This window comes from Neolamprologus multifasciatus, chromosome 16, assembly GCF_963576455.1.
Source record: "Neolamprologus multifasciatus chromosome 16, fNeoMul1.2, whole genome shotgun sequence".
Taxonomy (NCBI): domain Eukaryota; kingdom Metazoa; phylum Chordata; class Actinopteri; order Cichliformes; family Cichlidae; genus Neolamprologus; species Neolamprologus multifasciatus.
In genome coordinates this window covers 22309091-22330135 of record NC_140454.1, presented here as the reverse complement: position 1 = coordinate 22330135, position 21045 = coordinate 22309091, and the positions used below count along the sequence as shown (strand labels likewise).

General features: G+C 38.1%; 2 protein-coding genes across 4 annotated transcripts; both read right to left on the bottom strand.

The window, feature by feature from the left end:
- Window positions 1-361: 361 nt before the first annotated feature.
- LOC146500837 (tubulin alpha chain-like) lies at window positions 362-11609 on the bottom strand. Of its 3 annotated transcripts, none has more exons than XM_085134754.1 (4): window positions 11503-11609; window positions 1926-2148; window positions 1678-1826; window positions 362-1589 (listed from the first exon to the last, which is right to left on the bottom strand). In XM_085134754.1, exons 1-4 carry the CDS (start codon window positions 11503-11505, stop codon window positions 621-623), a joined length of 1344 nt encoding a protein of 447 aa, XP_084990880.1. In that variant the 5' UTR covers window positions 11506-11609; the 3' UTR covers window positions 362-620. The 3 variants fall into 3 exon arrangements, with proteins under 3 accessions (XP_084990880.1, XP_084990879.1, XP_084990881.1); XM_085134753.1 differs by lacking the exon at window positions 11503-11609 and adding an exon at window positions 4598-6581 and having other exon boundaries at window positions 1926-2396; XM_085134755.1 differs by lacking the exon at window positions 11503-11609 and adding an exon at window positions 5062-6581.
- Window positions 6690-17257, bottom strand: LOC146500836 (tubulin alpha chain-like). Its single transcript, XM_085134756.1, has 4 exons — window positions 17122-17257; window positions 13513-13735; window positions 13256-13404; window positions 6690-13137 (listed from the first exon to the last, which is right to left on the bottom strand). Exons 1-4 carry the CDS (start codon window positions 17122-17124, stop codon window positions 12163-12165), a joined length of 1350 nt encoding a protein of 449 aa, XP_084990882.1. The 5' UTR covers window positions 17125-17257; the 3' UTR covers window positions 6690-12162.
- Window positions 17258-21045: the final 3788 nt, after the last annotated feature.

The following is a 21045-nucleotide window of genomic DNA, read 5'->3' as shown; positions in this document are numbered from 1 at the left end:
AGAAGGTAGCTGATGATGGTTACTGAACCCTGAACATAAACTATTTCTTTGTTTAAAAAAAAAAGACCTATGGTAAGATAAAATGGATTCTTGAATGGATGAGGAGAAGGGAAGAGGAAAATGAATATAATTACAGATCACACTAACTTGTTTTAGTTTGACTCAAAAAAGACAAAAAAATGGTTTTATGCAAAGCTGTCTGTTATGTGTAAGTACAGTATTAATTTAGCCACTGAGTGCAGTTACTTTTCATGATTAAACAATTTAAAGGGTGTTGTTAATTGCTCATTCCTGGAGAACTATTGCTCAACATAATTTGAAAACATTAAAATAAAGTTTGGTTTCTTGAAAAAAAAAATATAAAGAAATGACCACTCAAGCATTTTATATAGTACTGTATTTTGGAAGCAATTTTTTGAGCAACAACAGTTCAAAACAGTTTATTTTACTTTTTATCATAGTGATACAAACTAAACAACCTACAGAGTCTGTAGGTATCGAGGGTAAATAAAATAAAAGGGTAAATAAAAGTAAATTGATTAGAATTGAACATTTTAATCTCACGTCTACAAATAATAAATAACCAATCCCAGAAAATAACAAATAAGATATAATGCATTTTAATATTCATCATCATCTTCAAATGAATTGATACCTGCCACCTCTTCATAATCCTTCTCCAGAGTAGCCATATCTTCTCTGGCCTCTAAGAACTCTCCTTCCTCCATGCCCTCCCCAACATACCAGTGAACAAATGCTTTCTTGGCGTACATCAGGTCAAACTTGTGGTCCAGTCGGGCCCAGGCCTCAGCGATGGCTGTGGTGTTGCTTAGCATGCAGACAGCCCTCTGCACCTTGGCCAGGTCTCCACCAGGAACCACAGTTGGAAGCTGGTAGTTGATGCCCATCTTGAAATTTGTGGGCAACCAATCCACAAACTGGATGGTGCGTTTGGTCTTGATAGCTCTGATAGCAGAGTTGATATCTCTGGACACCACATCACCACGATACAGCAGACAACAGAGCATGTATTTACCATGACGAGTATCACATTTTAGCATCTGGTTTGAGGGTTCAAAGCACTCATTGGAGATTTCAGCCACAGACAGCTGCTCATGGTAGGCTTTCTCAGCAGAGATGACCGGGGCATAGGCGGCCAGAGAAAAATGGATACGAGGGTAGGGCACCAAATTGGTTTGGAAGTCTGTCAGGTCAACATTCAGGGCTCCATCAAAACGAAGTGATGCTGTAATGGATGAGACTATTTGGCTAATAAGCCGGTTGATGTTGGTGTAGGAAGGACGTTCAATATTAAGGTTTCTTCGATAAATGTCATAAATGGCTTCATTGTCCACCATGAAGACACAGTCAGAGTCCTCCAGGGTGGTGTGGGCAGTCAGGATGGAGTTGTAAGGTTCCACCACTGCTGTGGAAACATGAGGGGCAGGGGAAACAGCCAGTTGAAGCTTTGACTTTTTGCGAAACTCAACAGAGATTCTTTCCATCAGCAGGGAGGTGAAGCCAGAACCAGTTCCTCCACCAAAGGAGTGGAAGACCAAAAATCCTTGAAGACCATTGCACTGATCCGCCTGTAGATATGGAGAAAAAAAACACTAAGACTGGTGGTTGATTGGGCTTGATTGCAAGTTCTTGTCTCTCTAATGGCTACTCACTTACCAGTTTGCGGATCCTGTCGAGGACAGAGTCAATGATCTCTCTCCCAATGGTGTAGTGTCCACGGGCATAGTTGTTAGCTGCATCCTCCTTTCCTGAGACCAGTTGTTTAGAGTGAAATAGCTGACGATATGTTCCTGTTCGAATTTCATCTGGAAAATTAAAAGAGAACACAAACTCATCTGTTATAGGAAGTGCTTTTAGTTAAATGCTTTAAGTTCAATTAAGCTCAGAATCAGAGCACTACTTACCTATGACAGTGGGCTCCAGGTCAACAAAGATTGCCCTGGGGACATACTTCCCAGCCTCCGTTTCGCTGAATAAAGCACTAGAGCAATGATTGTTGCCACCTATAGGCTTGTCACTAGGCATTTGGCCATCTGGCTGGATTCCATGCTCTAGACAGTAAAGCTCCCAACAGGTGTTTCCTATCTGAACACCAGCCTGGCCTACATGAACGGAGATGCATTCGGGCTGCAAAAAACAAAACAATCCCCCCACACCCCCAAAACAAAACAGTATATGTTTATGAAAAGAAAACACCAAAATACCACATTTGGACATTGTACACATGCTGAACAATTCTAGGAAGCAATTTGGAAATTTTGCCACTAGATGGAAGCAAAGATATATTTAAGAAAGAAAGAAAAAACAAGCAAAATGGCAGCTGTCACTAGATGTTATGTACCTGCAAAGATCAGTCGGGATCTCAAAATGTCAGCCTGTAGCCAGGCTGACAAAAAGTCAGAGCTCTTTTGAGCCAACCATCCCTTTAACATTAACTAGTGATGACTTCATGAACTTCTTCACAAATAAAATTTTTATCATTAGAGAAAAAATTACCAATAATCACCCCACAGATGTAATATTATCTACAGCTACTCTTAGTACCATTGATGTTAAGTTAGACTCTTTTTCTCCAATCGATCTTTCTGAGTTAACTTCAATAATTACTTCCTCCAAACCATCAACGTGTCTTTTAGACCCCATTCCTACAAAACTGCTCAAAGAAGTCCTGCCATTGATTAATTCTTCGATCTTATATATGATCAACCTATCTCTAATAATCGGCTATGTACCACAGGCCTTCAAGGTGGCTGCAGTTAAACCTTTACTCAAAAAGCCATCTCTAGACCCAGCAGTCTTAGCTAATTATAGGCCAATCTCCAACCTTCCTTTCATATCAAAAATCCTTGAAAGAGTAGTTGTCAAACAGCTAACAGATCATCTGCAGAGGAATGGTTTATTTGAAGAGTTTCAGTCAGGTTTCAGAGCCCATCACAGCACAGAAACAGCTTTAGTGAAGGTTACAAATGATCTTCTTATGGCCTCTGACAGTGGACTCATCTCTGTGCTTGTCCTTCTTGACCTTAGTGCAGCATTCGATACTGTTGACCATAATATCCTATTAGAGCGATTAGAACATGCTGTAGGTATTACAGGTATTGCACTGCAGTGGTTTGTATCATATCTATCTAATAGACTCCAATTTGTGCATGTAAATGGAGAGTCCTCTTCACACACTGAGGTTAATTATGGAGTTCCACAGGGTTCAGTGCTAGGACCAATTCTGTTTACATTATACATGCTTCCCCTAGGCAGCATCATTAGAAGACATAGCATACATTTTCACTGCTATGCAGATGACACCCAGCTCTATCTGTCCATGAAGCCAGATAACACACACCAATTAGTTAAACTGCAGGAATGTCTTAAAGACATAAAGACTTGGATGGCCACTAACTTTCTGCTTCTTAACTCAGATAAAACTGAGGTCATTGTACTCGGCGCTGAAGAGCTTAGAAATATGGTATCTAACCAGATTCTTACTCTGGATGGCATTACCTTGGCCTCCAGTAACACTGTGAGGAACCTTGGAGTCATTTTTGACCAGGATATGTCCTTCAACGCACATATTAAACAAATATGTAAGACTGCGTTCTTCCATTTGCGCAACATCTCTAAAATTAGAAATATCCTGTCTCAGAGTGACGCTGAAAAACTAGTTCATGCATTTATTACTTCCAGGCTGGACTACTGCAATTCATTATTATCAGGATGTCCAAAAAACTCACTGAAAAGCCTTCAGTTAATCCAAAATGCTGCAGCAAGAGTACTGACAGGGACTAGAAAGAGAGAGCATATTTCTCCTGTTTTGGCTTCCCTTCATTGGCTTCCTGTTAAATCCAGAATTGAATTCAAAATCCTGCTCCTCACATACAAGGTCTTAAATAATCAGGCCCCATCTTATCTTAATGACCTTGTAGTACCATATTACCCTATTAGAGCACTTCGCTCCCGCTCTGCAGGCCTACTTGTTGTTCCTAGAGTATTTAAAAGTAGAATGGGAGGGAGAGCCTTCAGTTTTCAGGCCCCTCTTCTGTGGAACCAGCTTCCAGTTTGGATTCGGGAGACAGACACTATCTCTACTTTTAAGATTAGGCTTAAAACTTTCCTTTTTGCTAAAGCATATAGTTAGGGCTGGACCAGGTGACCCTGACTCCTCCCTTAGTTATGCTGCAATAGATGTAGGCTGCCGGGGGATACCCATGATGCATTGAGTTTTTCCTTTCCAGTCACCTTTCTCACTCACTATGTGTTAATAGACCTCTCTGTATTGAATCATACCTGTTATTAATCTCTGTCTCTCTTCCACAGCATGTCTTTTATCCTGTCTTCCTTCTCTCACCCCAACCGGTCGCAGCAGATGGCCGCCCCTCCCTGAGCCTGGTTCTGCCGGAGGTTTCTTCCTGTTAAAAGGGAGTTTTTCCTTCCCACTGTCGCCAAAGTGCTTGCTCATAGGGGATCATATGATTGTTGGGCTTTTCTCTGTATCTATGAAGCGCCTTGAGGCGACATTTGTTGTGATTTGGCGCTATATAAATAAAATTGAATTGAATTGAATTGAATTGAAAAACAAAACAAAACAATGGCAGTCAAATTCTGCACTTATTCTGCACAAAAGATAGTTTTATTTATCTGTCATAAGCTAGAGAAAAAAATATAAAGCTTTGGGGTTTATCCTTTTATGTCTTGGCTAGTAGACCACAAAGAGCCAAACTGCTTTCTACCAGTGTTTTTTAGACTTTGTTTTAACAGCTCATGGATCATGTAGACAATATCTACTAATTTAAGGTCAGGATGATATAATAGCAAATAAAAAGGTGGCTGTTGTTTAGTCCACATGAGGTAACTTGACAGTGAGGTAATGGTAAACAAGTTGAACTGCAAGCATTGTAAGAAATTATGTACCTGTGTAGCAATGGGTGACAAAATAAAGTCTAATTGATCTGCGAGTGCTAAATAAATAATCTCAAACCATGCAGAAGATTAAAAAGAAAAGCAAAACCTCAGTTCACCATATGACAATCTGTTGAGAAACTTTACCTGATTCTCCAAAGGGAAATGTGATGCAGCCCTGCAGTAACCCACCACTTTAGTGTCTTCAGAATGTGTGGCCCCCAGAGCCTTATGGATTGAGTGGAAGATAGGGGTACATCTTCAGTTATGCTACAGGGGACCTCTGTCTGAGCCAGCTTGATAAGGGTGAGACTTTAGGAGAAATGTGCTTTGTGGCTCTAATGACTCCTAAGTATTAGTCTTGCCCATGAGGTGAAGCCTTTTGCAGTAAAAGAAGAGAGGCAGTGCCTGTGGCTGTGTCCAAGACTGCATTTCTGGAAAGAAGATAGTTTTCAGCGCTGTTTGGAATTTGAAAACGAGTGATTCTCGGAGTGTTTTACGTTTAATCTCACAATGAGAATCTGACTTGTTATTAAGTGAAATATCTCAACAACTGTTGTTTCGATTACTTTCTTGTTAAGGAGTTTCTGACTGATACATATTAAAGTCTGTCTCAGGATAAACTATAATAACTCTAAATCATGTGGCTGGACGTCAGATTTTGCTTTGGCTGTTTCGCCAGTGCCTGCATTGCAGTGCCATCTAGAGGTATTTGGGCCAATTCGGTTATGAACACACACACATACCACCTGGTAAACCTGCAATGTTATTATCAGGCCAATAGGATTTTTTTGTTGTTGTTGTTGTTGTTTTTCAATTCCACTTCTCTGATTTTATAATTTTGATGTCTTTAGTCTTGTCTTACTGAGCAGAAAACTGTATTTTCCCCCCTCAGTCATCTACCCAGCACTGTCATCAGTTTGAATAGGAGCTCTCAGTGGAAGAACCCATTTTACAGATCTGGCATTGTTGTAAATGTATATAATTCAGACTGCACACAGCCATAATTTCTACAGAGAATCAATGTATGTGTAACAGACTAAACCTTTTCATTGTTTTACAAAAATATGAGCAGGATATTATGTTGTACAAATAGAAAAATGCCATTTTAACCACCAGGCACCCATTAACAAATGTAATAATTTTATTCTGTTTTTGCAGCTGTCCATACATCAGTACTGTATTTAACAAAGTGTAGTCCAATATTTTCATTTTTTCAATCAATTTCTTTATTTAATAAAATATTTCTTTCCAGATCTATTTTTCATGATGAAAAATACCAAGACAAAACATGAACAATAACATAACAAATCTTGGGAAATCCTGCCTCTGGACTATCCCTAAAACCACATGTAGCTCAAAGGTGAAGCAATATATGTTTATTTATGTTTGCACAGACAGAGATCCACAATATATGTGTGTTAACCAATTGCTTGTGTATGTTTATACTCTGCAAAAAACTTTTTTTTTAAAGTCCAGAAAAAAATATGCTACCAAAAAAGGAAGATATTTAATACCAGAAAATTGGCAGTGTTCATTTGAACATAGTGCTTTTAGTGGGTGAAATGTTTCATCATTCATCCAAGTGACTTTTACAGGTGTATGCAAATGCAAAGCATTCATGAAAAAAAAAAGAAAGGAGAAAAAAAGTGGAGGTGTAGTCCAGGACAGTATATGTGTTTGAAAAAATGACAGATGATACCCACAGTGTCTCTGACTAAGGTAGTTTCAGGTACATTTTCTTTGGCTGGAAATTAATTCCTATTCTGTAGTTGTTTTCTTTTTCTTTTTTTTTTCTTTTTTGTTCTCCACAAAAGTGACAGTAGCAGACATTGTGTGCATTGTGTTCCTGCACCACTTAAATTTAAGAAGTCCTTTTGCCAGGCCCTCTAATTGAAAAGCACTAATTACTTTGCATATCCTTTTAAAAATATTTGGGACTATAGACCTAATAAGCCCTATAGCATTTGTATTTGAAATCGCAACGCTGCACCAGGTTCTTTTACGCAACAGTTGACAGCAGCCATGAAATAATATTTAGCTGATGAACTGATAAATTAACTAAACACTTTTCATAAGTATTATTCAGACAATGAAGTCTCTTACTTCGAGATTCAAGTTAGTAAGTACTGCAATAACAGTATGCATATATGTAGTGTTATTGAAAAGCTACTTTTAATGACTCTAGCCTTCACAGTTAACAGTAACAATACAACACAAGACTTGTTATTATCCTCTCTCTTGATTCCAGCATACTTAGCAAAAGACAGGAGAGACAATGTAAAGCAAGTTACTGCTGTTTTGTGTGTGTGTGTGTGTGTGTGTGTGTGTGTGTGTGTGTGTGTGTGTGTGTGTTTAGATTTAAAAATGCAGGATGATGATGGTAATGAAAAGAAATAAACGACTTCATCAGTGCCAGATGAGACATTTCTGGGATGGTTTTCTAAAAATCTATTTTGCTTTTTGTTTGTTACCATGACCATAACAATTGAAAAATGCCTGCCTGCTGTAGTATTGGCAAAATATTGGTTAAAAACATATCCGATATATCATTGAAAACCCCTTGGTTTCTCATTAAAAATATTTTCTTGTGACCTTTAGACTTCCAGTTTATCTGGTTTACCATTATGTCACCATTAGGTGCGTTGACTACACATTTCCCATCACATCATAATGACCTTGAGCTGTCAAAACAACGTTTAAAGAAAAGGGACTTGTATCATTTTATGAACTTTAGCACAGAAAATATTTATGTATCATTTATCAGCCAAGTTATCAGTGATTTTATAGAAAATATAATATATAGCATATATTTACTGTTGCACTTGTCACAAAGTCATTTTCCTTGCAGATTTATCAGTTAGCAAAGCTTTGTGTAGTATTTATTTTAGGTTTCTCATGTTAACCTATCACCAAGCTGGGAGTGGTTGCTGTTCCAATAAACACTGACTGTTGATCATCAAAACAGTGGTCCTTTTTAAAATTTTGTAGCAAATCTGTAAAAAGTGTGTGTTACCTTGATTTTACTATTTGGAAACTGAGAGATTTTGATAACTGCAAGTATGATAATTAACTATTATTTAGGGCTTGTCAAAGACAAATGTCTCTCGAACTGTCTCTGTTTTTTTTCTGTTTTGCATGTACAAAACTACAAACATGTCTGACTTGATATTCCAGTTTTTGTTGGTAACGGAAAAATGCAGGTTGAAATGAATACTCACAAATCTACCAGAAACAGATTACAAGGAAGAACAATCAAAATAAAGTCAACAGTAAACTTCCGCTTCAGGAAGTGTTGGATTGCTTATTTCTTGTCACAGTAAGACCTGGAAGATATACATAATGAATTGAAAATATGAGAAGATGAGAAATAATGATTCCCTGCCAAATGTTTTGTTGTTTTTGACCTTAACATGCATTTGACAACATCTTGTATGTTTGAGTGTTATTTGAATCTTTTGTAATAATCATTTACTTCTTTTTCATTAGGTCACTAGTTTTGCATGTAGAATATCCGTGGTCAGGACCATCATGCTTATCCTGACTGTATGTGTGCTTTCCAAGTCTATGAATCAAGCAATTCTCTTTGCAGTCACAACTGACAGTCTAAGAGTTTAAAATTTGTAACTAATATGGTTTAGCATGAATAAAAAGCATTACTTTGTGGATATTCACAGTTTTATATTGAGTGTTTCTCATCCAGACCATGCTGGGATGTTTCTCCTGTTATACAGTGGGATGCAAAAGCTTGGGCAACCTTGTTAATAGTCATTATTTTTCCTGTATAAATCGTTGGTTATTACAATAAAAAAAAAAATGTCAGTTAAATATATCATATAGGAGACACACACAGTGATATTTGAGAAGTGAAATGAAATTTATTGGATTTACAGAAAGTGTGCAATAATTAAACAAAATCAGGCAAGTGCATAAATTTGGGCACTGTTGTCATTTTATTGATTCCAAAACCTTTAGAACTAATTATCGGAACTCAAATTGGCTTGGTAAGCTCAGTGACCCCTGACCTACATACACAGGTGAATCCAATAATGAGAAAGAGTATTTAAGGGGGTCAATTGTAAGTTTCCCTCCTCTTTTAATTTTCTCTGAAGAGTAGCAACATGGGGGTCTCAAAACAACTCTCAAATGACCTGAAGACAAAGATTGTTCACCACCATGGTTTAGGGGAAGGATACAGAAAGCTGTCTCAGAGATTTAAGCTGTCTGTTTCCACAGTTAGGAACATATTGAGAAAATGGAAGACCACAGGCTCAGTTCAAGTTAAGGCTCAAAGTGGCAGACCAAGAATAATCTCGGATAGACAGAAGCGACGAATGGTGAGAACAGTCAGAGTCAACCCACAGACTAGCACCAAAGACCTACAACATCATCTTGCAGCAATCACTGTGCATTGTTCAACCATTCGGCGCAATTTACACAAGGAGATGCTGTATGCGAGAGTGATCCAGAGGAAGCCTTTTCTCCGCCCACAACACAAACAGAGCCGCTTGAGGTATGGTAAAGCACATTTGGGCAAGCCAACTTTATTCTGGAATAAGGTGCTGTGGGGCTGTGTGGCCAGTGCAGGGACTGGGAATCTTGTCAGTTGAGGGACACAGATTCCACTCAGAATCTGCAGATTCTGGAGACCAGTGTCCAGGAATCGGCGACAAAGCTGACACTGCGCTGGGGATGAACCTTTACACAAGACAATGACCCGAAACACTGCTCAAACTCCACTAAGGAAGAGGTATGGAACGTTGGTCCTCGAGAGCCGGTGTCTTGCAGGTTTTAGATCTCACCCTGGGTCACCACACCTGAATGAAATGATTAGTTCATTACCAGGCCTCTGAAGAACTTCAAGACATGTTGAAGAGGTAGTTTAACATTTAAATCAGCTGTGTTGGATCAAGGACACATCTAAAACCTGCTCTCGAGGCCTGGAGTTCCCTACCCCTGCACTAAGGCATTCATGCAGAGGAACAAATACAACATTCTGAAATGGCCATCTCAGTCCCCAGACCTGAATATTATTGAAAATCTGTGGTGTGAGTTAAAGAGAGCTGTCCATGCTCGGAAGCCATCAAACCTGAATGAACTAGAGAACTTTTGTAAAGAGGAATTGTCCAAAATACCTTCAACCACAATCCAGACTCTCATTGGAACCCACAGGAAGCGTTTAGAGGCTGTAATTTCTGCAAAAGGTGGCTCTACTAAATATTGATTTCATTTCTTTTTTTTGTTTAAACTATTATTGCACACTTTCTGTAAATCCAATAAACTTCATTTCTCAAATATCACTGTGTGTGTCTCCTATATGATATATTTAACTGACTTTCTTTATTGTAACAACCAATGATTTATACAGGAAAATAATGACTATTAACAAGGTTGCCCAAGCTTTTGCATCCCACTGTAACTCTTTGGATAAAATCTCCCTTCAAAATATAAGAATCTCTGGGGATAGTTCAACATTGGACTTTCATGAGCTCTTTGTTTCTTTCTCCTTGTAGCGATGTCCCAGTCTGAATCGACTGATATTGTCGAGCATGAAAAGCCCTTGCTGGCTGTTAAACATGTCTTCTGGTGGTGTTGGGGGGGGGGGGGGATGGCATGATATTTATGAATTTATTTATAATGCAATTTTAACAGCACTAACGAGCAGAATTTTCTGACAGTGAAATATGACTAAAAATGCAGTGTATCAGCAGCCATTTGTAGAAGCTGCAAGGTCATGTCTCATCATGCTTGATTATTAAGAGTAATTCTAAAACTTTAAAATTATTAAAATGTATTAACCAGGTCATTAATTTAATCTGCAAATGCTGTACATACCTGCATGTTTAACAGGGCTACTTAAATTTTAAAGGAAAAATATTTCCTGTTCTGCAGGTTGATAGATGTAAAAGATACACTTACATTCCACACTGACTTAAAGGCTATGGTTTAATCATCTCACGTTGTAACAAACAATTATTAGCTTTTTTATTTTAAATTTAGTTATTAGTATTATAAGCTGCAAAATCATGTCTCTTTCAGGTAGGAGGTATTTGTGCCATTTGATTAGTAACATGTGATTTTTGTGAAGTTTTAAACTTGGGTTATAGAAAGTAACCAGGTCATAGATGAATGAAAGAATGATTTGTTTGTTTTATTAGTATCCTAAATTGCTATTTGAAAGAACCAAAAAATGTCCTTAAATTTGAAAAACACTAGACCTAATAAAAATACTTTCTTTCTTTCTTTGATATCTACATCAATTCTCCATTGTAATTTTAAGGGTCATCTCTTGATGAGTTGAAAGTGTCTAATCATCAAAACTGCTTATCCAGGACAGGAGTCAGCGCAGCTTGACTGCCAGTCATTGAGCTAAAAATCTATTTCTGCTGCAGGAGCCCACACGGGGAGCAGTAGCAAGAATCCCTGCATCACCCACTTTAAATCTGGAGCATTTAAATAGATCTACTGAACATTCGTTGACACATATTGCAGAAATGCACCTGCTAAGGAAACATTTCATAGAAGATAAACCTTTCTAAAGTTTGAAGAAGAAATTTCTTCACAGTCTACTGACAGAATTATGCTTACCATCGTTGATTGTTGGTAGATTGGCCCTCAATGAAAAGCGAGTCCCAACTGGTTTCAGCTTCTATGTAACTTCTTACAGTGGCTGTCACTGCAGCTTGACAGAGTAATATCAGGAGATCGAGGAGCTGGTATTTGTGGCTGGAAACAACTCCCAGCAAATTCTAAAACACACCCACTTTTCTAAAGAAATCAACAAGTCTAAACAATCATGTGTTTCGTATTTCAAACTGAGAAGTTACCCAATTGACGAGACAACTTTGTGTCCTGAAAGGTGAATAACTTCCAATAGATGGCAGTATCATCCTGATCATGCTGTGATCAGGTTACAAGAACACACACACACACACACACCTCTTGAGATGCATTGGGTTAAAAAAAAAAAGAATCTATATCTTGGGAGAGATTTATTGAGCCACAATGGTTAAAAAAAATAAAGATTCACTCACTTATTATGTTAACAGAACCTAACAAACATAAAAGCTGTCAAAACAATTTTATTGGCAAAACAGATATAGATTTTAGGTAGACTTTTCTGTTTTAAAGTGTAAATAAAAAGTTACATTTCTGGATTCAAATCCAAAATATTATCCCCCCCTCCAATAAATAACTACTACCAGGATTAATTTCCCCCTGAAAACACTAAATGACAGCTGACCCTGTTTAATATTCCTCTCCCTCCTCATCTTCTTCAAATGAATCAATCCCCACCTCTTCATAATCCTTCTCCAGAGCAGCCATATCTTCTCTGGCCTCAGAGAACTCTCCTTCCTCCATGCCCTCCCCAACATACCAGTGAACAAAGGCTCTCTTGGCGTACATCAGGTCAAACTTGTGGTCCAGTCGTGCCCAGGCCTCAGCGATGGCTGTGGTGTTGCTTAGCATACACACGGCCCTCTGCACCTTGGCCAGGTCTCCACCAGGAACCACAGTTGGAGGCTGGTAGTTGATACCCACCTTGAAGCCAGTGGGGCACCAGTCCACAAACTGGATGGTGCGTTTGGTCTTGATTGCCGCAATGGCCACATTGACATCTTTGGGCACCACATCACCACGATACAGCAGACAGCAGGCCATGTATTTACCATGACGAGGATCACACTTCACCATTTGATTTGAGGGTTCAAAGCAGGCATTGGTTATCTCAGCCACTGACAGCTGCTCGTGGTAGGCTTTCTCAGCAGAGATGACCGGAGCATAGGTGGCCAGAGGGAAATGGATACGAGGGTAGGGCACCAAATTGGTCTGGAATTCTGTCAGGTCAACATTCAGAGCTCCATCAAAACGAAGTGAGGCTGTAATGGACGAGACTATCTGGCTAATAAGGCGGTTGAGATTGGTGTAGGAAGGACGTTCAATATCAAGGTTTCTGCGGCAGATGTCATAAATGGCCTCATTGTCCACCATGAAGGCACAGTCAGAGTGCTCCAGGGTGGTGTGGGTGGTCAGGATGGAGTTGTAAGGCTCCACCACTGCTGTGGAAACCTGGGGGGCTGGGTAGATGGCAAACTCAAGCTTTGATTTTTTGCCAAAGTCAACAGAGAGCCTCTCCATCAGCAGGGAGGTGAAACCAGAGCCAGTGCCTCCACCAAAGGAATGAAAGACCAAGAATCCTTGAAGACCAGTGCACTGATCTGCCTGTGTGGAGAAAATATCACAAAGTTTGCTATTTGTGCAGAGTGGGGTTTGAATGTCAGATTTTGTGCAGTTAAGGGCAACATTAATTAAAACATGGGGATTCCCTTTAATCAATTACCAGTTTACGGATCCTGTCAAGGACAGAGTCAATGATCTCTCTCCCAATGGTGTAGTGTCCACGGGCATAGTTGTTAGCTGCATCCTCCTTTCCTGAGATCAGCTGTTCAGGGTGAAAGAGCTGACGATATGTTCCCGTTCGAACTTCATCTGGGAAATCAAAAGAGCAAGTGCTAAGAATACATTTCATCTATATAGGAAGTGCTTTTTATTAAATGTTTTTAGTTAAATTAAGGTCAAATTCAGAGCTCTACTTACCTATGACAGTGGGCTCCAGGTCAACAAAGATTGCTCTGGGGACATACTTTCCAGCCCCAGTTTCACTGAAGAAGGTGGTAAAGGAATCATCATGGCCACCGATGGGCTTGTCACTAGGCATCTGGCCGTCTGGCTGGATTCCATGCTCTAGACAGTAGAGCTCCCAGCAGGTGTTCCCCATCTGGACACCAGCCTGGCCTACATGGACAGAGATGCATTCACGCTGCAAGACAGAAAAATGAGCAAGATAACATAAATTCAGTGTATATATTCACACATATATATATATATATACAGGGGAAAAGGAAACACAGATTACACAAATACCACAAATCTGGGCATAATTATATTTTACAATTGCTGTCAGAATTCAAGGAACCAATCTGGAAACTCAGCCACTAGATGGAAGCAAAGATGCATGAGAAAGAAGATTAACAAGCAAAACACATTTTTGCTGCAGCTGTCACTGGATGTCATGCATTTGCTATGAGCAGTCTAGAGCTGGAATGGAAGCCGAGTCCAGTGAGCAACTAGGCATTTGTTATACTTTAAACATGACCTAAATAAAAAAAATCAACAGTCCACTGGCAATCAAAGCCTGCACTGTGTTTTCCTCAGTGTTTTTATGCATGTGAAGCCTAAAATAAATTAAGAAATGGTTTAACTATTCATTATACAGAGAACAAAAGAAGGCTTTTTGCTGTATCACTTTACATGTCTTGGGTATTAGATCACACAGAGACAGACTGCTTTGTGGTAAAATTAGATTTTTCTACCAGTGAGATTATTACAGTCTGACATGCTGTTTAAATGCTGAAAATATTCATTTATGAGTTACTGGGATGATGTCTCACATTTTTATGTTAACGCTATGTTTTCCAATAATATGAATGCCAGAGAACAAACCTAATCTTTGAACTTCAACATCCAGCTCATAAAACTTTAAACTGAATGCTAGCCTCTTGTTGGGAATTTTGTGTAAACTCTGAGCTAAACCATCTTTGTTTGGGGCATACATGAAAAATAAGTCTACCCAGTTTATATTTCAACAACTTGTCACATGTGGTACGCTGCATTTCCACACTAGTTTATGTCAGGCAGCTATTTTTACATGTCCCCAATTTTCTCTTTCTCTGTGAACAGATGGTGACTCAGAGTATGGTATTGGTGGTGTAAGTGGTCTAGAGAGTGACCATATTTCATTTATTGAAGCAAATATATTTGGATATATTCACTATTGTAAGTCTTATAATTCACATAGCCATTTTTCTTGCGGACTTCTCGGTGATGACCCTCATACTTGCCTGGGCTTCTAGGTTAGCAGAGCTTTGTGGAACAGTTATTTTCGGTTCCTCGTGCTAACCTGACACCTAGCTGTGAGGGCTGGCTATTCCTGTAAACACTGACTGCTAGTCCCCAAAACAGTAGACCTTATCTGTTGAAAGTGTGTGTTAGAATGATTTTGCTGTTTGGAAGCTGAGATATTTTTATGTCTTTAAGTATAACGAGTACAGTAAGCTGTAGATATTTAGGGCTTTGTCATAGATAAATCTCTCTCCAACTGTCAAACTTAATTTTCATTCAGACTGTCAGGGTGTGTCGAGAGAAAAACAAACATCTCTGAGGTGTCTCAACACTTACTTGACATTCCAGTTTTGTCAGTGATTAAAAAGCCTGCGTTGGAAATAACTAGTCACAAGCTTGACACATAGAAAGGAAAATATAAAGACATAATAAGTTTGTAAAAGATTTTTTAGGTCAGGAAGCATGAAAACTGATTTCTTAATGCCCACTCTCACAGTACACGTTTGGAAAAAAAGAGAGCAAGAATCAACAGATGAATTATATGTCATGTATTTTGTTCATATTGTTTTAGAGTCCTCCAAGAGAACCACTTGCCATATAAATGGTCATCTTGTATATTTGAATGTAGGTTGAACATTTGGTTATTACCATTTACTTGCATTTCTTTGTGCCAGTACTTCTGCCTGTATATAAACCTTATAAGACACATTTTGCCAGTCTGACATTCATTAGTCTTGAGCCACATGCACTGTATAATACCACACTTGCCCCAGAATCTGCTTTATCTAACCTAAAACCTACTTAATAGATATTCATAGTTTCTAGTTGATTATTTCTCATCAAGACCATCCTGGGATGTTTCTCCTGATATAAACCCCTTAAAAAAATCAAAGCATGTTTCTGGGGATGGTTCAACATTGGGTTCTGATAAATAATTAATATGTCTAACTTATGATATTTTTAAAATAAATCAAAGTTGCTGACCTATTTGAAAAGCTGCATGGTGAGGATGCAATACTAGCCATGCAGGTTGATGGCACCATCAACAATTCATGTAACACGGTTATAACTGTCACCTTTCAGCACATTTGCTCTGCAGATTTTGGATCAAAGGAAAGCCTCTCTTTTGAACTTAGCACTCCCAGAACATGTTTAGGTGTGCCTGAATTTGTCGTTAAGTGTAATACTTAGCCTGATTATGGAAAATAAATTGCTTAAGGAAAGGCACGGTTTGTGAATATATGTATAGTGCTCTGTCTGTGTAGGTGTATTAATTTGTTTCTTTAGTGTTATATATACACTAAAGAAACAAAAGAATCTTACAGTTGCTATACAGGAACTAAATGCATTAGGTCAATTTAATTAAGCTGGGTATACTGTAGTGTACACAGTGATACCATTTGGTTTAAGCAGTACTGACAGTGCTAACAAGCTGTGTTTACACTACACAGAGCAAACAGAGGTAAAAGGTCAGGTATATGTGTGTTAGCTGAATTTCCTGACAGTGAAATGTGTGACTAAAAATTCAACATAACACAGTAATCACACATCAGAGCACATCAGAGCCAATAATTGAGGGTCCAAGATCATAAAAGGTTTGTTTCATTTGATTATGAACAGGTGATTTCTATTTTTAAAAAATTATATTTTAAATTTTTCTTTTTGAAAAAGTAGAAAATAGGCCATGAATTTAATGGCCTAGCCTAACCCTAACCCTATGCCATTGTTTGTTTAACATGACAAATAAGAAAATATTTCCTGCTCTGCAGAACTACACACTGAGACTTACTTTGGACTTGATGATAGATATGAGACATACCTACATACCACACTTGCAAACGGGCTATGGTTGTAATCAACGCACGCCTTATAGCAAAGAAGTATTTTTTATTTATTCGTACTCTCAAAGCTATTTGAATGAACCAAACAGTCCCCTAATTTGAAAACCACTAGACTGTTAATACAACAACCCCCCCGTTTTTATCTGAGTTAAATCTGCTTTGTATAGCTTCTCTCTGGTGAGGTGAAAGTGTCTAATCATCACCACTGCTTATCCAGGACAGCAGTCAGTTCAGCTTTACTGCCAATCATTGAGCTAAAAATCTATTTCTGCTGCAGGAGGCCACACGGGGAACAGTAACAAGAATTCCTGCATCACCCACTTTAAATCTGGATCATTTAAATAGATTCGTTGGCGCATACTGTGGAAATGCACCTGATTAGGAAATATTTCATAGATGATAAACCTTTACTAAACTTTGGAGAGGAAATATTTTTACAGTCTACTGACAGAGTTATGCTTACCATGGTTGATTGTTAGTAGATTGGCCCGTCAAAGAAAAAAAACGAGTTGCAGCTGGCTTCAGGTTATGTGTAACCTCTCACAGCGGCCGTCAATGTGGTCCGAGTGAGTAAGTAAAGTCAGGTGGGCGCGGAGCTGTTACGGCATATTAGGCTGCAAGCCACTCCCACTTGTCTCTGACGTGGACGCGCGTTTGGAATGTGCAGGGTAGAATATATATATATAACTCTGAGCAAGATGCGCGAGAAACGGGAGGAAAACCCTGAACTTGATCCTTTATGTAGTAGAAGTAAAGACGCTAACTATTTGTTCGTTTTTTTTTTTTTTAAGGTGGCCATAAAAGGTCATGTTGTCAGCGAGTCATTTTTGTTGTTGTTGTTACAAGACCTTGTTGGATTATTGGTCACAGCACTATCAGCAGAAAATACTGTACATTATTAGCTCTAAAAATGCCTGAAAATGGGTGGAGATGTGCAGTCATGCTGTCATTCAACATTTTGAAAGCTAGAGGTCGTAGTAGTTTCATTATGACCCACTGAGTAAGTAAATGTGTGACAACTGATGCCATGTAGTCTTTGTTTTTCCCTCTCCCGTATTGGAACCTGCAATTTTTTCATTACCTCTGCCAAGGAGGTCATGTTTTTGGTAGCATCTCCATGTCATCCTGTTTGAAAAGACAATAGCTTGAAAGGTTTTGAATGAATTCTGATTAAAATGTCAGGGTTTAGAGCACAGGTGTCAAACTCCAGGCCTCGAGTTGGTAATGAACTAATCATTTGATTCAGGTGTGTTCACCCGGGGTCTTATCTAAAACCTGCAGGACACTGGCCCTCAAGGCCTGGAGTTTGACACCCCTGGTTTAGAGGGAGTTGATGATAGCCATCCATTAAAATTTGGCTTACATCCACCAAGGCCCTCAAGGTCAACTTAATGATTTACTGATCGAAAACTGACAAAAAGTTTTATAACTTAGTAACTATGATTACAAGTTTGAACTTTTACCTTGTCTTCAGTGTCAATAAAGTGATCTGAAGGTCAAAGTGTAATATAGACCTATTCTTACTGCCATTGTTTGTTTTGACAAGATATGTGCATATAGGGAATGGCATGTGAGGAATCTAAAGATTATGTTTGTTTGAACCTCTTTTGCGAAGTCAGATTAGGTCAAATCTTCACAAAATGTCTTTTATTTGTAAAACTATGCTTAAAATTCTGCTACCTTTGTTAGTATATGGCAATATTTTGGAAGTGATACTTCCACTTGTCCTTGTTGGGTGAGGGGGTGCTATTGCGGCTACCAAGGCAGACCTTGGACAGGTTGCTAGTCTGCCACAGGGCTAACTAACAGAGGCTGAGAACCAGTTGCACCTATGAGCAATTTGGAATCACCAATTCACCTAACCCCATGAGTGGCATGTCTTTGGATTGTGCTTTTCTTTGTCTCACCCCCAACCGGTCATGGACAATGGCTGTCCTCTGGCCCTCCTCTCTGAACCTGGTTCTGCCAGAGGTCCTTTCCTGTTAAAAGAGAGTTTTTCCTTTCCACTTTTGCCAAGTGCTTATTCATAGGGGGTTGTTTCATTGTTGTTGTTGTTTTTTCTATATTATTGTAGGGTCTTTACCTTACAATATAAGTTCCTAGAGGCAACTCTTGTTATGATTTGGCGATATGTAAACACAACTGAATTGAAATTTAACTGATCCCAAAACGTATTAACTTTAAAAATGACCTGCCGAGTTAGTTAGAAATATCCTGTAGTATAATGTTACACAATAAGCTATTCATGCCCAATGATTTATTTATTTATTTTTATTTTTTTAGCTTTATACCACTAATGCTATGCTTGTTTTCCTTTTTAAATGATACTATAATCTTCTAAGGAATCAGTATACAGTTAATTTATGCTGACTTTTACTTTGTTTTTTACACATATAAAGACCTCACAGAAACAGAAATTATTTAAATCCTTTTCTGTCATTCTGCTTTGTTCTAGGTCGCAAAGGTCATCTCATTTTTTCCCAGCCCTAACACTGTTATGACCCACTAGTCTAAAAACTAATTATATGACATCGGAGAACTATACTCTCAAATAATAGAAGTGGGTCACAGCTTTATGCAACACCCTTGATGACAAATCACATAATAGGATGTGTGTTTTTTCCAGTGAAATCCATGCTTGTGGAGGAATAGCATTAAATGCTCAGAATTTTTTACATTCAATATGTTTTACTGTACTAAAATGTAATGTAAGTATAAACTATACCATTGTGTCTAAAAGACATTAAAACACATAGTATATAGTACAATAGAGTTTAATATGATATAGCACTGAGCATTGTTAACACAAAAGAGCTTTGTTGTGTGATTGATATAAAAGAATATGGCAAAAACGTCATTTACTCCTTTGGTAAGTGAGTCTCACTCCCTCAGGAGGGGAACTGAGCTCAAAATGAATAGTGCAGTTTAGACTATGGTATCACTCTTACTTCAGGTTAATAATTATTACAATTATTTTCAAGACAAAAAAGAATTACACAGCATGGTTTATATGAAAGTGCAGAGACCTTCTACTAAGTGCATTTAGTACATTAGTAACTATTTAACTTTCAAATATTGTCAGTTTCTCTCCTGAGAATAATTATTAAATTCTATGTAGAATTTCTGAATAATACAACCACAGGTTGCTTTAATTTAAAGTGTTTTACAAAACACTGAAAGTAATGAATCAACACTCCCATATGTTTTGCCTTCAGCTCTTACTGTGGGCACCTGCGGCTCCAGAAAGTGGTTTAACTTGTTTAACATATCACAGAACTGAACAATATACAGTATATGTTGACTGAATTTCGTTATCCATACAGTGAAACAACTAGAACAGTGAGTTATGTTAGCACCTTGTTGAAGAATCAGCAAGAACATAGGAGCATGTATCATGCATACTTTATTTAGAAAGAACTCTTTCAGCAATCAACATAAATTTTAATAAGTTATAAAAACAACGAATTAGCCTTACAAGCCCAGATCCTATAAATGTTGGGACGCTGATCAAAGCAAATAGTAAAGACAGAAAAAGATATTTGTCCATTATAATGTTAGTGGTTCAAAACATGAAAATCAAAATTGTGATATTATAACTTGCCAATATGGCAATGGAAAGTCAGTAATAGTGAAAAAACAGTTATTTGCACCATACTTCATATTCAGTAAAATAAACTTCACAGTTTTTGACAGGAGCTCTTTCTCAGTCTTTGTGTTTATCCCTGACTGAATATTGTAACTAAAAAAAAAAAACTATTTCAAAGCATGATGAGGTTTTTTTTTATTATTATTATTTTAAAAAATGCTAAATCACATAAGCTGTCACTGCAAACACTACAATGATAATTGTCAGCTGAAACTATAGGTTACCTTCCCCTCATCTGGAGTTTCCTTCTGCTTTGTGAAACATACACACCTGTACAATCCACTCAGAGACTAACACAATGAATAGGGTGTTGACCTCCTTTTGCATTGTCTGTCAAGTATATGATATTATCTTGGTCTCATCAGTAGGTCTGATTACAGTTCATATCAAATCACTATACACCTTAAGCCACAGGTATATAAAGCAGAGTATCACAGCTGCCTCGGGAACGACACCCTGTTACCGATACTTGGACATTTTGAAGAGAAAAAGTATGGTAAGATATGATTAGCTAGTGTAAAACTCATTGTAAGAACATGCTACTATATTCTGAATAGCTGTGAGACATTGAATATTCTTCAGGATTAAGCTGAATTGTCATGACAGTAGTAAAATTAAATTGGGTTTGATAATTTGTTTGATAACACTCATGTAGACATGTGGAGAGTAAAGCAGTTTCACTCTCTGCAGCGTGAATGTATCTCAATTCATGTGGGCCAAGCTGGGGCTCAGATTGGTAAT